Raw genomic sequence first — 17970 nt, forward strand, 5'->3', positions numbered from 1 at the left:
ATGAGGATAGTAATAGTACCTCCCAGCTTCGTTGGGAGGATTAACCACTACACGGGGTCTTGTACTTCTTAATACACCCCCAGGGAGCCTGGCACTGAGCAAAGGCTCACTGTTTACTGCCAGGTCGATTACATGGTCCGTGGACCTCAGGTGCTCTGCATGGGGCACAAGTACAGTTGGTTCTGGCTTTTCTCCCTTGTTTATGTGATAATCCCCACTCCTTTTCTGTCCTAGCTAGAGTCCTAACACTTAAGCAGCTAACTTGTGAGGACTGGGAAAGCCATGGCCAGGCCTCTCTCCAAGTCAGCAAACTTCAAAGACACTGGCAAGCATGTGAGCTCCTGCCCCTTCCGCATGCAGCTGTGCCCATCATCCTTGACTATTTTCCCCTTGCTCTCTGCCTCACCAGCCTTCCTTCCCTAGAGGGCATTTTCCAAGCGTTGTCAGGTGTGCGGACCTCAGGGTGCCTGGGCCTGATTTGGAGTCTTTGTGCCTCCCCCTCCCTGAGGCGTTCTGTGGAGGCCCTGGTCTTCTCTGCGTCTTTATCCTCATTCACATCCCTGCTGCTCTTAAAAGAGTGGGTACCTGCCCCGGCCTCATTCAATACCCATAATTCATTACTGGCTTAGAGCTCTCCACCCCACCTTCCTGCCAAACTAATTTAGCTGTCAGTGTGGTTTTTTCCCTGGCAATATCAGTCCTAAATTTCGCTGCCGTCTCAGCTACTTCCATAAAGCCAGGCTTAGAGGAGGGGATGAAGAAGAACTGTGCTTCAATTTATCTCTTGGACTCTTCCCAGATGATAAATTTAGTTGCCAAATCCTGATTAATCTCTTTTGTCATTTTTTAAATAAATAAATAGATTTTCTTGTCTGAGCTAGAGACAAGGCAGAGAAGATGGGGATTAGGCACCAGATAGGCACCAGATTTAGCTTTTAACAAGGGCTGCAGGTGTTCGAACTCATTGAAAGATCAAGTAATAGAAGGAAACTGAGTGCACATGGGGCCCCGCCTTCCAAGGAAGCAAACTGCCTGACACATGTTTGAGCAGGTGCTCAAAAAATGTTAATAGACTTTTCAGGTCATTTTTTTTTGTTTTTCAGGTCATTTATTTTTTTAAAAAAAGTTAATAGAGTTTATAGGTAATGTATTCCATCAGTGAACATCACTTGAGCCTAGCTTAGGCTAAGATGGGTTGGCAAACTTTTTCTGTAAAAGACCAGATAGTAAGTATTTTAGGCTTTGTGGGCCATATGGTCTCCGTCGCAACTAATCTGTTCTACCATTGTAATGCGAAAGCAGCCACAGACAGTACATACATGAATGAGCCTGGCTCTGTTCCAATAAAATGTTATTTTATCTCACTGGGGACTCTGGTGGCAGGTTTAGTGTGCCAATCCTGGGAGAAGGAATCAAAAAGATCTGAGTTCAAATCCCAGGTGGTTCTTTAACTAGATGTGTGACAAGGCAAGCAACAATATCTCTGATCACTCCCTTTCTTCATGTATGAGACAGGGATAAAAACAGTAGTCATCTCATAGAATTGCTGAAAGAGTGCGTGTTAAACAGTACAGTGTGTGGCACACAGCATGTACTCAGTAAATCGCTGCTATATTGTCTCTCGCCACTGGAATGTAAGCTCCATAAGAGCAGGGACTCTGCTTTGTTCTCTGCTGTATTCCCAGCACCTGTGGCTGTACCTGGCACATGTGTATGCTCGGAACTAGATGGATAGATGGATGGGAGGTTGGATGGATGGATAGAGGGATGGTTGAATGGATGGATGGATGGATGGATGGGTTGGTGGTTGGATGGATAAATGGATGGATGGATGAATGAATGAGTGGATGGGTGGGTGGGAGGGAGGGTGAATAGGCACAGGATGTATAGGCTTTCTAGAAGAATATTAAAAGTGACAAAGCATAATCTCTAACTCCAAGGAGCCCGCAGTCTAGTTTGGGGGAGGAAGACATACTAAACAGGATCGTAGTTAGGAAAAGGGATGGCAGAAAATAGAGGAAACCAGGGGCGAAGAATCTAATGAAGGGAAGACAGGGCCAAAGGATCTTTTGGAAGAAACTCTTCAGGAGCTGCCAGTGCTTTCCAGAGTTCAGAACCTTTAATTGTGGAAACATCTCTGGATTCATCCCCATCCTCTGATATCAGAAATCAGAATGCCAAAGCCAGTTCCTTGGATGTACATGTTCCAGAAATACATAGGTTTTTCTTGGTCATCTTTTTTTTTTTTTTTAAACCCTGAAGAATCTCTCTCTTTTTTTTTTTTTTTGGCTGCGTTGGGTCTCTGTTGCCACATGCGGGCTTTCTCTAGTTACGGCGAGCGGGGGCTACTCTTCATTGTAGTGTGCGGGCTTCTCATTGCAGTGGCTTCTCTTGTTGCGAAGCACGGGCTTCAGTAGTTGTGGCTCACGGGCTCCAGAGCGCAGGCTCAGTAGTTGTGGTGCACCGGCTTAGTTGCTCCGCGGCACGTGGGATGTTCCCAGACCAGGGCTCGAACCCGTGTCCCCTGCACTGGCGGGTGGATTCTTAACCACTGCACCACCAGGGAAGCCCTCCTTGGTCGTCTTTTAGGCTCTCACACACTCTGCCTTTGGATGGTCCTCCATCAATTTAGGACAACCTGGCATTTAAACAAAAATGGAGGTGAGGTAAAGCCTCTTTGAAGCCAGAAGGAGACAGGCAAAGTTTAACCAAAAAAGTGTCCTAAAGAGAAAGCTTTTTGTCTTAAATCTGGTCTAAAGCTGATTTCTTTTTCATTCCAGTGAGAATTTCTCTCTGATGACAAAGAGTTCCCCTGACTTCATTTAGGACCCTTTTCTCCCTAACCCATAGCTCACTGAACCACCATGCGGGTTCTGTTTCCTTAGCTATAAAATGCGAGAGTTAGGCTCTGTAACTCCTACTATGAGGGTCTGAGACTGGGGAGCCCGACCAGCCTGCTCATTATGAGCTGCTCATTATAAGCAGGCTGATCCCTTGCCTGGCAACTCAGTGGCCCTGGTGCCAATGCCTCAGGCAACAAGATAGTCTTCCTTAGGCCCTTATGTCGCAGGGGAGAACATGCCAGGGCCTCTTGGGAATAGGTCTAAGGATGCTATGAGTCATGTGGGATGTATTTCCGTGACCAACAACACTGAGTCATTGGTTACCTCCTTAAACGAACAAAACACAAAGCTTGACGGAAGCTGCTGGGGGAGAAAAGGGAGGGGGGACCCCTAGTGTAACTGTCAGTTGATTCTTTCCTGAGCTCATCTCGTCCTCTGCAGACTGTGGTGTGTTTCTTTAGGATGTTGACTTGCCCCTCCATTCCCTCCCCCTCCAGTTGCTGCACCATATTGCTTGACAGTGTTCCCACGGCCTTACCCTTGACCTCCCTGTAGCTGTTCTACCTTCTGAAGTCTGAAGGAACCCCGCCCAGCAGCTCACCTGAGGCACCGGTCATGCACCTATCGTGGTTCTCACTGTGAGGAGCGTGTCCCCCTTGGAGCTCTAGAGGAGCCTTTTCAAACCCAGCAGCACCCACACACTGACTCTCACATGCTCCTCCCCGGGGTGGGGGGTGTTGTCCTCGCCACCACATTGAGGACCGCTATCCAGAGCCTTTGAAGTATCTCCTTCAGTCCCGTACGTGCAGCCCCTGAATTTTGGATACAGACAAGCAGAGAGGTGTGGGAGGAGTGATGCATGAACTCAGGCCCCGGGAGTGATCTGTAAGTAAGAGGCCAAAGGCTTGCTGCTACATCCTGCCAAAGCCGGTGGAAGGTGGGAGTTGAAGCAGTGAGAGGCAGAGGAGCGCTGCCCCCTTCCTTCCACACACCTGTGGCATTTCTTCGTGGGAAGCAGAGTGAAGAGAAGCTTGATCTGGTAGATCCAACTTAAAAAATGACTACTCATTGCACGTTGTCTTTTTCCTTCAGTTCTCCTTGGGGCCGCGTGGGAGTGGTTGGGATAAGAAGGGGAGTTCTTGTTAACTTCCGGACCACAGTAGTCACCTTCCCTTTGGTTTGAGGAGGGCAGTCCATCCTGATGTGGTTAGAAGGATGCTTGCAAATTTTCTTAGGACAGTGCTTCATAAATTTTAATCTATATACAGATCACCTGGGGATCTTGTCAAAATGATTCAGTAGGTCTCAGATTGGCCTAATTCTCCATTTCCAACAAGCTCCCAGATGCTGCTGATACCCCTGTCGTGTGGGCCACACTTTGAATAGCAAAGCTTTAGGAGAAAAGGAGGTTTGACTGCTCCTTCGTTTCTATGTAATGACTTGAATCACCAAGCCCCGAGCTCTCAGAGTCACGTGATGGTGCCCCTCCTCACCCCAGAAGTTGTGCTGTCATTGGTCCTCTTTCTTTTGAGCATTTTCACATGATCAGGTGGGCATGGAATCCTCTGTTTTATTCTTCAGCCTGAAAACAGAAGCAATAGAAACACCTTTAGTTGTCCAGGGAGTGCCCAATTTCTTTTTGGTTCAAACTGATGGAATTTAAGGGAATTTTACCGTATTCCCATTACTCCTGTGAGGATGCTGTAGTTATCTATGGCTGTTTAACAAAATGCCACAAAACTTCACTGAAAAGTATTTCTCATCTCTGAGTGTCTGTGGGTCAGGAATTCAGGAGTGGCTTAGCTGGGTGCTTCTGGCTCAGGGTCTCTCCTGGGGTTGCAGCCAAGCGGTTGGCTGGGCCTGTGGTCATCTGAAGCCTTGACCGGAGGATTCACTTCCAAGATGGTGTACTCACACGGTTGTTGGCAGAAAGCTTCAGTTCCTTGCTAGCTGTTGGCAGAACGCCTCAGTTCCTCACCATGGACCTTTCTATAGGGCTGCTTAGGTGTCCTCGAGCAGAGTGAGTGATCCAAGAGAAGGAGAGTGCAAGGAGGAAGCTGCGGGGACACTATGACCTAGTCTCAGATGTCAGACACTAACTACCACTCCTGCTCTAGTCTGCTTGTTAGAAGCAAGCCACTCAGTCTAACCCACCCTCAAATGGAGTGAATTAAGCTCTACCTCTGGAAATGAGGAGCATCGAGGAATTTGTGAACTTTTTTTTTTTTAACCATGCCACGCGGCTTGTGGGATCTTAGTTCCCCAGCCAGGGATTGAACCCACGACCTCAGCAGTGAAAGTGCAGAGTCCTAACCACTGGACCTCCAGGGAATTCCCTGTGGACATATTTTTAAACCACCACAGATGCCCCCTGCCAAGGGGCCACTGTGGTAGGTGACTCACTTAAGGGTGTGATACCCCTGGCCTCTGCTCTTCTCAGGGCACCTGTGAGGTTATGAACATCAGAGACCCCGCTCCTTGTAAAGACCTTTCAGAATGGAACGTCAACAGTTCCATTCCATGGCAACAGAGTCCACCCAATTACTTGTGAAACTACAAAGCAGTTATAGTGCAAAGAGGGTAGAATAACACAGTGATGAAGAGCCAACCTCAGTCCTGAATTTGAATCCTGGTTCTGCCACTTACCAGTTATGTGCCCATGAGAAGATCACTTAAGCCTCAGTTTATCTTAAAAAAGGGAGATAATAACAATATATATCTCAAAGTGGTATGCGAAAATTAGGTGAGATGCTGATGTCAAGTGTGTAAGTCCTGGACTGGGAAACAGTAAGTGCTCAATACACATCAGCTACTATTAGCTGTTCTTGATAGCCTGCTTCCACCTGAGGTGAGAGCTTCCTACGGTTGAAGAAGTATTAGCCACAAGTTTCTGCATTTCCTTCACCGGTGCCTCTTCTTACACCTTATTCAAATTCTGAGAGGTCTGGTTGACCTCTGCCCATAATGAGGGCCATTCCACGTATGGACAGATTGACTTGGCAAGCCGAGGCAGAACCCTTGCTGGGGCTAGGTTCCTTCACCACCTCTCTGCTTCTTAAGAGGCAACGTCAGCAAGGAGAGAGGCCCCATCAGCCCCTCTGTCATGACACAGGTTTCTTTCTCCGCACTGAATTGAGCGGGGCCGGCTCCTTCCAACTCCCAGCACTGGGGGACGATGCTTTTAACCAGAAAGTGCCATTTTTGTTTTGGTTTTTTTTTTTTTGCGCAACGCGGGCCTCTCACTGTTGTGGCCTCTCCCGTTGCGGAGCACCGGCTCCGGACGCGCAGGCTCAGCGGCCATGGCTCACGGGCCCAGCCGCTCCATGGCATGTGGGATCTTCCCGGAACGGGGCACGAACCCGTGTCCCCTGCATCGGCAGGCGGACTCTCAACCACCGCGCCACCAGGGAAGCCCGCCATTTCTGTTTTGAGCTACAGAAGGAAACTGACAGGTTGTTTTGAATTGAACTTCAAAATCAGTTCAGGGCAAAGTGCTTGAAAGAGCCTTCAGGGAAATGAAAAATGTTATTTGTTCTGTGGTATGTTTTGAGATTTTCGTTTTAATGTAGTAAAAGTGTCCCGACAGAGATTTTGATAGGCTTATATTACATATTTATGTCTTTAAAGCAATCAAAGAAATCCTTTATAGTTCATTTTCTGTTTTCTCTCCAGGTATTTAGTCTTCCTGCAGATCAAAAGGGATCTGTACCACGGCCGCCTCCTCTGTAAAACATCAGATGCTGCCTTGTTAGCAGCTTATATCCTTCAAGGTAATGACTTTTGACAGGATAAATTTGCCTTTCATGCTAAGTACTGATTACATTATTTCAGTTACTGCAGATGACTACTTCTTGGATATAAACAGTATCTAACTTGAAACAGAGCCCAAGTTAAAAGACATTGCCTGGACTCCCTAGACCCAGGAGGCTCTGACCACGCAACCTTAAATCGTTTGTACCTAAAGTCTTTCTGGCAGCCCCTTCAGACTCTGTTCGGGGGGGGGGTGACTTTCCTTGCACCCTTGGTCAATAAAGTTATCGAGACTCTGGAGAGTAATCCAAATCAGCTTTTTCTTGTATTTTTATTCAAATCTCAAAGATGTGAAGCGCCTTGGAATTCTGGTATCTGTTTCAGAGACCTTTCCATTCAGAGTACTCTAAGTTAAAAATGTTTCCAAGTAACAAACCCATTTTCTAACATGCAAAGAAGGCAGAGTTGGGGTTGTACTCAGCCAATACCCAGACTGGCGGTTTTTGCAAAACAGTGGGAAAGGTACGTACTCTTCGTATGTGATCCTTTCTCCTTTCGTGAAATGCAGGGGACTTCTGAGTATTCTAAGTTCGTAGACTTCTCTTAGTCCTTTGGCCTGAAGCTGTCACTGGGTTATTTTGGACCATAGCACTAAAATCATGAAGTTTCTATCAAAGAATCTGAATTCATAATCAGAAATCTGTGAACTCCAGGAAGCTACTTTGTGAACAGAACCTAAAAAAAATGCTTGCCAACAAGAAACTAAAGTTCTTCCGGCAAAAAAAAATATCACAGCTGCGTTAAGAATGTAAAAGTCAGCCTATTGCAACTTTGACTTCTGAGACTCCTGTTTTTAAAAACCTCCTAAGCCTGAAGTCTAGAAGGTACTTGCCAACTTTAAGGTACCCAAAGATACTCCTTTCATTTTTTTAAAGGAAAACCTGGTCCCATCTAAGTGAAATTTTAAACTCTAGTTTTACCCTGACAACCATATTGAAATTTTCTTTTTTTTTTTTTTAATTTAAAGAAGTTATTGATATCCAACATTGATGTTTCCCATTTGGAGCTTTCTAAGTAAAATCATAATAAATGACTCCATGGCTCAAGATCACTTCAGACTTTAAGCCCAGGGAAACCTTTAGTCTCTTGCTAAATGACAGAAATTCCCAAGTAGTCTGGAAGGCACGATGAGGAGACCTGTGCCACAGAACAATATTCAGTTGTGAAAAAAGGGCACATTTTCCTCTTAATATTTACTCCCCACTCAAGACTTCTCACCTGCACTGGTTGTGGTTCTCACTAGGGGAGGAGAAAAGACAACCACAAAGCAGCTGAACTTCTTAACATCCTGACACACACACAGTGTTCCCTGTGGAATGCTGCATGTGGAGAAGCCTGGATTCTGACCTAGGAACACATCGTAGGGAGTAGCGTGGGCCCACTGGCCACCCCAGATCTGAGATCTCAGCAGCTTTGGGGATGGACTCTGTGAATCTGCAGGACGAGAAAGCCCCACCCCCTGCTGGGCACGGAGAAGTCAGCCTTAGGACCTGGTGCTCCTGAACTCAGCGGCACTTTCTGCTTATAGCCAGTCTTCCCACTCTGCAGCCCTCTCCAGGGGGCCTGGCACCTGTTCAGCCCTCAGTGAATATTTATTCAAATGTATTCACTGGATTTGATTTGATGGGGACTGAGAGTTGAGTTCTGAGTTTGGGTCACGGCTCATTCATCATTTTGCTGTGTCCCTGCTAACATCCTCAAAATGAGATTTAGTCTTTGGAGGTGGCTCAGGCCCAAAAGCTTCTGTCTTTCTGATCAAGCTCACAGTTTCCTGTGCTGCCACAAAGAGCATTGTTCTCAGGCTCTCTTCTGGGAGCCTGTGGGCCATGGTGCAGGCTTCTGCTCTTTTATTGCAAATTTACATGTGGTGACCTCAGAACGCAGGGTCAGCTCTACCTTCTCCACTTGGCCTTGATATCAACTCAGTGTGCACACCTGGGAGAACAAAGGTGGGCCTGCTCCTGAGGAACATGCCCTCTGCCCGACTCACAGCTGTGCTCGGGATCCACTGTTCTTTGCAACTGTGGTGCAGACTTTAGCTTTTGCTCTCTGTGTTCATCTCTTGTTGTTTTGCCAGTGATGATTTACCTATCTGCACAACTGTTTTCCTCTACTTTCCTTTTGCAAGCGGAGATTGGGGATTATGACCCAGGAAAACACCCTGAAGGCTACAGCTCCAAGTTCCAGTTTTTCCCTAAACATTCAGAGAAGCTGGAAAGGAAGATTGCTGAGATTCACAAAACAGAACTCAGGTGCGTGACACTCGGTTCAGGCCGGGCCACTGTCTCCCTCACAGCCTGAGCACACAGCCTCTGCACTGCATCCTCTGCTCCTGCAGACCCAGCCTCCCTGACTCTGGGATGTACCATTTTCAGTGATCCACTGACAGTACAACCTCAAGGCTCCCTCTGCAAGAACAGTGGTGTAGGCTGAGGCTCAAAGACAAGAGAGAAGCTATATAGGTAAGGAAAATGGAGAAGGATTGACCTCTGAAAGGTATTTGCTTCACTAAGATAAATGAAGAGACAGAGGGAAGAATCATGAACTGGGGAAAAGGAAAAGGAAAACGTAAACAGCAGAAGAGGGAAGAGAGGAGGGGTTAAGCGGGGATGTGAAAAATGGGCAAGCCTCCGACCTTGGTCCGTGACAGTGACAGGTGGCTTCTGGATCAGTGGATGGGACCACACAGGGCTGGCCTGATTCATAGCTGGTGTGGGTACCTTGAGAGCACCTCGTTCAAGGGTGTGTCTTCAGTACTGCTTCCTCAACCCCACACCCCTGCACTGAGGGAAGGAGGGGAGAAGCAGCTGGAAGCAGGAGGCTTGTCCTCCTCAGATTCTCCTAGGTCACCCAGAATGCGCCACATCCCATAAAATAGCATCAATGCATCCTCTCACCCATATGAAATAGTGTTTTCTACAAAGGTTGGTTTTTTAAAAAGCAGCAAAAGGGTGTTTAGGCTCTACTTTGTATGGCATACTGGAGCACAGATTCCCCAAACTGATAAACTAAGAAAAAATTTATATACAATACAGCATTGTAAAATAAAACGTGCTATCATATTAATACAGTGCAATTTAAAAAAAAAAAATCTTTTCAGATGTTTGTGTAACTACCTTTCTGGGGAAGGACAATGTCCAAGGGGTGGGAAAAAGATATTTCTAATGATAACATTAACCTTAAACTAGTTCCCACCTGATGCCCCCCGAAACAAAAAATCTTCACCTTCACTCAAAGATTTTACCAACAAATACGTCCCCAAAGCCTCTTTAGCCTTATAAACAGACCTCCTGCCCACTGTGTGTGGTTGGACTGGTCCCCACCCTCCAGAGGAATGGAGACACCTACCAGAGGTGGAGTCCTAGCCGCCTCCCACCCCTCTCCCTGTGCAGGTGCTGCCCCAGCTCCTCCCATCACTCTTAGGGAATAGTGGCCCCTTGTGGTACAGGTCAGAATAAACACATCTGTGAGGGCTCCTGGCTCATTCAAAGGAGAGATCAAGGGTGTGCTGGGACAGCCGGGAGCCCCTGCCAGGAGGGTTTTAGGAGATGTCAGAGCAGTGGGGACAGTCCTCCAGAAACCTCATAGAAGTCAGGGGATCCCCCAGGAAATGATGCCCACGTTGAGGGTCCCAGAGGGTTGAGGGTGAATGCAGCCCACGGAGCCCTCCAGTCTCCACACAGGGAATAAGGAGGCTCCCTGGAAGGGGTAGCGGTGCTCAGCTGCCTCTGGTGCCCAGTCCTTTGCCTGCTGCGCCAGCATTTTCCAAACACCTTCCCTGTGTCTCAGGTGCGCTGGTGGGTGTAAACATCTGCATTCTACGAAATGCCTCCTTACACAGGTACTACTTACACAGGCTCAGCTTCATCTTCATAATGTAAAACTGTGTCTGTGTTTCCTTTCTCCAACTCTAACATGCGTTCCTTGAGGGCCCAGACTGCACTATAGTTTATGGTGTATTTCATACGGGGCAGCACAGAAGCTGCTGAGGTGCTGATTGATTGATGCGTCTCCAGAAAGACACTAGAGGGAATCTGGTCTGCTTCTCCCTCAGGCTGGCTTGTCTTCCTGCCCTGCCGTATTACTTGAGGCAAATGATGAACTTAGAAAGTTTCAGTCCTGCCCACCAGCCGTCAGAGTTGTTGACTTGACAAACTGCCCACACCTCCTCACACTGAAGCCAATCCCACATCTGTAGAAGGAGGTCAGCTTCCCAGGGCACTGGACCCTGAGAGAGCCTGTGGTGATCCTGCACTGGTTCTGTGTGGAGCCCATCCACGCCCCTGCTAAAGAGGCAGCCAGGAGGGGAGTGATGCTGAAGGCCCCTTCCTCAGATGGCTTGGTGCCAGCGCTGGTTTCTTCCTTTTTTCTGCTTGTTTCCTTTTCACAGTCATCACCCTGTGGGCAGACAGAGCTATTGTGGAGTCTGGAGAGCTCAGCACTGTCTTCTGTTGCATCTCTTTACCCTCCATTCCTGTGTTCCCATTTGGTAAAGGAAGAGGGTTAGGCAGCAAGATATACAGGTCCCTTCTTTGTGTTTCAGTCTAGATCAGATGGCCTGCAGCCAGCCTACAGATGTATTTTTTTTCTGCCCCCATAGTAGTTAAAACCGAAATACCACATAAAATTCGGTATCTGTGAATTCTCTTTAAAAATCACACCTGGGCTTCCCTGGTGGCGCAGTGGTTGAGAGTCCGCCTGCCGATGCAGGGGACACAGGTTCGTGCCCCGGTCTGGGAAGATCCCACATGCCGCGGAGCGGCTGGGCCCGTGAGCCATGGCCGCTGAGCCTCTGCGTCTGGAGCCTGTGCTCCGCAACGGGAGAGGCCACAACAGTGAGAGGCCCACATACCGCAAAAAAAAAAAAAAAAAAAATCACACCTAGCAATGATGGTGTGACTACAATCCAAGACTGCATTCCAAGACTATAGCTGAGGAGCAGCTGCCCTCATTAGACGGGGTGGCACTCCCAGTTTGCCCTAGTCCCCACCACTCCCTATTGTATTACACTCAGCCCATGTCATTCATTATGTAGCCTGCCTCACTCTGAAGACTTCCAAGGTTTTGACCCTAGATAAGAGTCTCTGAAGTCGGTCCTAGGACGGAGCAGGGAGCACACTCTATGGAAAAATCGGAGTGTGAGACACCCTGACCACTTCCTAATTGAGTTTACCTCAGGGGAACCTATGGGAGCAGGAAATCCTGAAATCATCCCATTTTCTTTATTCCAGTGGCCAAACACCAGCAACATCAGAGCTGAACTTTTTAAGAAAAGCGCAGACGTTGGAGACATACGGAGTGGACCCTCACCCGTGTAAGGTAAGACCCGCCCCCATGGCAGGAGACTGCGCTGACCTTGCCTCCTCTAGGCAGGGGTCCCCGGTCCGTGGCCTGTTAGGGCTGCACAGCAGGAAGTGAGCGGCGGCGAGCGAGCGGAGCTTCATCTGCCACTCCCCATCGCTCGCATTATGGCCTGAACCATCTTCCCCCCGCCCCCGTCCATGGAAAAATTGTCTTCCACAAAACTGGTCCCTGGTGCCAAAAAGGTTGGGGACCGCTGCTCTAGAGGGTGACAGGCAGGGAGGGGCCACACGCCTGTGCCACCCGCCCCTTCAATATTGGGATGATTGGCTTTTTTAGTGACAGACACCAGAGAAAATGTCTCATTGTGAAAACTCCTCTGGATTCCACGCTGCATAATCTTGTGGTGCCACGTCGATGTCAGAGGGTCCGAGGCAAAGTCCATCTAAATAACAAATTGGAAACCGGGGCCCCACTTTGGCAGCAGTGGGTAATTTGGTGGAAGTGAAGAGAAGAGGAATGGGGGAGGCCCCCCACAGGGAATGATCAGAGGCTGCTCAGCGCACTGCCCACCCTTCCCTGACCCGTAATCTAGTTTCTTTCCAAGAGTGGGTTTTTATTGACTGCAGCGGCCTAAGTCACTGCGTGGAACTGCAGTGGAGTCACGTTTAATTCCCTTATGCGCGTGTGAGGGCGGGACAGGAACCAGCCAGGGAGGCTCTGCCCAGAGAGGAACCTCTGTGATTACTCACGTGAGTCTGGCATTTCAGAGACGAACTCGGGCAGCCACTCGAGACTGTGGAAAGCAGTGGAGACCCGTGGCCTCTTCCTGTCTCTCTGTGGCCGGGTCCCTGCGCTTCATCTCCTCATCCCAGCTGCTCTGACACTTCTGGTCTCTGCCTCAGTTTCCCCAAATCTTTGCCTCTCTCTTTCCACTACTGGAGAGACCCCAGTATCACAAGTAAAACTGATTCTCAAACACTGACCTCTTCTTCCTAATAAGTGAGGGGCACCATAAGTTTCCCCAAAAAATTAATAGAATGGAAACCGAGGAACCCAGTGATGTGGAGGCAGAGTTGCGTTTCCCTTGGCCGCTTGGTGAGGAGATGGTGATGTTTTTGTTGCATAGGATCTAATGCCGAAACTTCAAATACGAACTTTGAGAACATTCTGGCACTCAGAAACCTGGTCACCCTCCCAGCTCCACAGTTCCCTATCTACCAGCACAGCCTACTGAAGATAACCCCTGTGCTCTTGGGGGCCAGCACTGTCAGAAAACACATTCATGCCATTTTATACCCAAAAAAAAAAAAAGAAGACATATGGATATTTACAAATGAATTGGCAAAGCTTCCTGAATAATGCCTTGTGTACAACCGATGTAGTTTAACTTGCATAAATTCCTCAGATACTATCAGCAGGGGGCTGCAGAGGACTGACTGACAAGAGCTTTGGAGTCAGCTGGCCTTGGCTCCAGGGCCGGTCTCCTCCTTCCTGGGGCCTTCAGAAACTTCTCTGAGCCTGGCTTTCCTCATCCGTGTTAAACTCCTCAGCAGATACTCCGCACCTGTGCTCCCTGAACTGCTGAGTCACTTCAGGACCTGAAAAGACAACAGCTGCCTTCTTCTCTTCTCCGCCATCCTATGTGCGGCTGGATTTGCTCCATGTCTTCTCACAAGGCTCACAAGTCTTGTCTTCTCACAAGACTTTCAGGATCAAGCAATTCCTGGCCAAGAAACAAAAGCAGAATCATCCCATTCCCCAATGGATTCGAATGAAAACTGGTAATAAAATGAGGTACAACTCCAAGAGAAGACATTGGAGAAGAACCACGCTGGGTCTGTAAGGAGCCTCGCATATGAAGTGGCACACATTTATGCTGTGTCAAGGTCACTTTCATCTTACCATATCACTTTGAGAACATCACTACCGTCTGACCAGCTGGGTGTGTTTTATTGGGAAAATTATTTTTCTCTTTGCGTGTTTCTGCACTAGTGCTTTGGTTTAGTAGTAAATATGTGAGACCTTTGGTTAGAAGGAAAAAAAAAAAAGACATAGCTGCCTAAAGATATGGTCAACAGAAGATGCCAGGTCACCTCTGCATTTAACCCCACATCTGTCCAGTCCCCTTGAGGCCACACAGAGTGCCCACCTCTTCAGAGATGGGTCCCTAGGCAGGGCTGTCACCTGATGGCACGTAGAGGTGGGCTGACAGTGAACCTGAGCATGACAACTGAGTGTAGCAGGGTGGGGATTCTCTGCTGTTGCCTATGGGGGTCTGGAAGCTACAGCGGCAGCCAGCTTGGTGTCCAGCCCAAATCCACATGCACCTTAGGACTGCGGGGGTCCTGGCTCAGGCCTGTCTTTTGACGAGTCTGTCCACCAACAGACACAGAGGTGAAGAGGCTACAGGAAGGAACCGGCTTTCACACCAGGCACTGCACAAGGCCCAATCCCATATATCATATCATTTCATCCCCACGGCACCCACTCCTAGAAGGAGAGAGGGAAGAGAGGTTTGCGGCACACCTTCCCTAGCAGGCCCACTGGAATCCTTTCACATTATTTTCTTCTCTAATCCTCCTGCCAGCACTGGGAGGTGGATATTATTCTTCCTGATTTACAGACAAGAAGATGAAGAAGATGAAGGTTCCAGGAGGCCACAGTGTACAAGGCCCTGAGTGGCAGAGCAAGAATATATGAACTAAGGTCACTTCCTGTTGCTGTGTCTCTCTAAGGAGCAGAAGCCCCCAGGAGACTTCCTCTGGGGAGGAGGTGGGAGCAGTCATCTTGCTGGGATTCCACTTGTTCCTGGGCCCCGTACTACTTGCTCACCCAGGGCCACGTCAGGGCCCTGCTGCAGACCCCGCGGCTCATCTCATTAGGCTCTGGCTCAGGATTCCCTCGGCCCTCCTGAGGAAGGAGAACAGTTTGGGAGCCTTTACTCTTGTCATTAAGGAGAGTCACTTTGGTGATAGGCTGCCAAGCCCTCGCCTTAATGTTGCTACAAGGAGAGCCGAAATAAGCTGGAGTGCTTGGTGTAATAAATACTGATGATTTCTACTAACAGAGAGGCAATTACTGGGGCCCTGGGAATCTGGGGCACACAGCCCTAGGGAGGACAGAAGAAGAGGAATCGTTTCGATAATTAAATGAGATCAGACCAACGCTTCGGATGGGCTCTGTTCTCCTGGACTGATTAAGAAGCTGCTGTTCTTTCTGATGGTTTCTTTCTGCCCAGAGGGTCCTTGCCTGGCCCTGGGACTAGGAAAAGGATATCCTACCCACTCTGGGTGGGACAGCCGGAGGGCTCCAGTAGCTAGCTGTCTTACACTAATACCCAAACTCTGAACTTGCACAAGCTGTCCTGAGCTCTCTGCCTTTCCCCTGACCCCCAACTCCTGGCAGGAGCCCCTAGCAGACCAAGCCTACAGCTGCTGGATGAGGAGGATGGAGCAAACCACTGACAGCCCAGTGTTGCGTCTGCTCCCCGGCCCTGACACCTCTCCAACCTCTCACCATCTTGTTCCTTCCAGGGGGCCTGGGACTGGTTGTTTGCCTTGGGTCTCCTGCAGGCCCAGACTGTGGCCTCCTGCCCTGTCAAGGATTTGAAGTGGTCGGACCCACCACATGAGCCCAGCCTTATCATGAATCATGAAGGTGCCATTTATTGAGAGCCTCCACATGCCAGCCACTTACACTATCTCATTTAACCTTTTTTTTGGCCACGCCACACGGCACGTGGGATTTTGGTTCCCCAACCAGGGATCGAACCTGTGCCCCCTGCAGTGGAAGCGTGGAGTCTTAACCACTGGACCACCAGGGAAGTCCCAATCTCATTTAATCTTTACAACAACACTGCCAAGAAGACATTCTTGGGCTTCCTTGGTAGCGCAGTGGTTAAGAATCCGCCTGCCAGAAGACCTAAATAGACATTTCTCCGAAGAAGACATACAGATTACCAACAAACACGTGAAAGGATGCTCAACATCACTAACCATTAGAGAAATGGAAATCAAAACTACAACGAGGTATCACCTCACACTGGTCAGAATGGTCATCATCAAAAAATCTACAGACAATAAATGCTGGAGAGGATGTGGAGAAAAGGGAACCCTCTTGCACTGTTGGTGGGAATGTAAATTGATACAGCCACTATGGAGAACAGTATGGAGGTTCCTTAAAAACCTAAAACTAGAACTGCCATACGACCCAGCAATCCCACTACTGGGCATATACCCTGAGAAAACCGTAATTCAAAAAGAGTCATGTACCAAAATGTTCATTGCAGCACTATTTACAATAGCCAGGACATGGAAGCAACCTAAGTGTCCATCGACAGATGAATGGATAAAGAAGATGTGGCACATATATACAGTGGAATATTACTCGGCCATAAAAAGAAAGAAAATTGAGTTATTTGTAGTGAGGTGGATGGACCTAGAGTCTGTCATACAGAGTGAAGTAAATCAGAAAAACAAATACCGAATGCTGATACATATATATATGGAATCTAAAAAAAAAAAAGGTTATAAAGAACCTAGGGGCAGGACAGGAATAAAGACGCAGACGTAGAGAATGGACTTGAGGACACGGAGAGGGGGAAGGGTAAGCTCAGATGAAGTGAGAGAGTGGCATGGACATATGTACACTACCAAATGTAAAATAGATAGCTAGTGGGAAGCAGCCACATAGCACAGGGAGATCAGCTCCGTACTGTGTGACCACCTAGACGAGTAGGATAGGGAGGGTGGGAGGGAGATGCAAGAGGGAGGAGATAATGGGGATATATGTATATGTATAGCTGATACACTTTGTTATAAAGCAGAAACTAACACACAATTGTAAAGCAATTATACTCCAATAAAGATGTTAAAAAGAAAAACAATCAACAAAAAGTAAAAAAAATAAATAAAAGATATGGCACATATATACAATGGAATACTACTCAGCCATAAAAAGAAACAAAATTGACTTATTTGTAGTGAGATGGATAGACCTAGAGACTGTCGTACAGAGTGAAGTAAGTCAGAAAAACAAATACCGTATGCTAACACGTATATATGGAATCTAAAAAAAAAAATGGTTCTGAAGAACCTAGGGGTAGGACAGGAATAAAGATGCAGACATAGAGAATGGACTTGAGGACATGGGGAAGGGGAAGGGGAAGATGGGACGAAGTGAGAGAGTGGCATGGACATATATAAACTACCAAATGTAAAATAGATCGCTAGTGAGTAGCAGCCGCATAGCACAGGGAGATCAGCTCCATACTTTGTGACCACCTAGAGGGGTGGCATAGGGAGGGTGGGAGGGAGATGCAAGAGGGAGAGGATATGGGGATATGTGTACACATATACCTGATTCACTTTGTTATAAAGCAACAACTAACACAACATTGTAAAGCAATTATACTCCAATAAAGATGTTTAAAAAAAAAAAAGAAGAATCTGCCTGCCAATGCAGGGGACACAGGTTTGAGGCCTGGTCCAGGAAGATCCCACATGCCGCGGAGCAACTAAGCCCGTGTGCCATAACCACTGAGCCTGTGCTCTAGAGCACATGAGCCACAACTGCTGAGCCCACATGCTACAACTACTGATGCCCGCGTGCCTAGAGCCCATGCTCCACAATAAGAGAAGTCACTGCAATGAGAAGCCTGTGCGCCGCAACGAAGAGTAGCCCCCACTCGCCGCCACTAGAGAAAGCCTACGCGCAGCAACAAAGACCCAATGCAGCCAAAAATAAATAAATAAAATAATAAATTTATTTTTAAAAAAAGAAGACATTCTTGTCTTCTTTTTAAGATGAGAACACTGAGCTCTGAGGAACTAACTAACATGTCCAGTGTTAGTGGCAAGGATGATACTGGGACTCAAACTTGGAGTTGTGGAGTCTCAGTGCTGTGCTCTTTCAGTTATCATTCATGGTCTTCCATCTGGAGAGGTGGCATTTATTTAGGAACAAAGTGGGACTCACTGCCAGTTCTGATCAAGAGAGGACAAAAGACCTACGA

General features: G+C 47.9%; 2 protein-coding genes across 3 annotated transcripts in view; both read left to right on the forward strand.

Moving 5' to 3' along the window:
- FRMD5 (FERM domain containing 5) overlaps positions 1 to 17970 on the forward strand; it is a 340548-nt gene that overhangs the window by 302861 nt on the left and 19717 nt on the right. For both annotated transcript variants that reach the window (XM_004273916.4, XM_049706646.1), the window contains exons 5-7: positions 6516 to 6613; positions 8782 to 8905; positions 11885 to 11972. In XM_004273916.4, coding sequence (XP_004273964.1) covers positions 6516 to 6613; positions 8782 to 8905; positions 11885 to 11972 — 310 coding nt within the window. The remainder of the gene's footprint in view (positions 1 to 6515; positions 6614 to 8781; positions 8906 to 11884; positions 11973 to 17970) is intronic.
- LOC105748193 (60S ribosomal protein L39-like) lies at positions 12995 to 16460 on the forward strand. Its single transcript, XM_033435981.2, has 2 exons — positions 12995 to 13052; positions 13553 to 16460. The coding sequence occupies exons 1-2, from the start codon at positions 12995 to 12997 to the stop codon at positions 13798 to 13800; spliced, it is 306 nt and encodes a 101-aa protein (XP_033291872.1). The 3' UTR covers positions 13801 to 16460.

Source organism: Orcinus orca, chromosome 2 (genome assembly GCF_937001465.1).
Source record: "Orcinus orca chromosome 2, mOrcOrc1.1, whole genome shotgun sequence".
Taxonomy (NCBI): Eukaryota; Metazoa; Chordata; class Mammalia; order Artiodactyla; family Delphinidae; genus Orcinus; species Orcinus orca.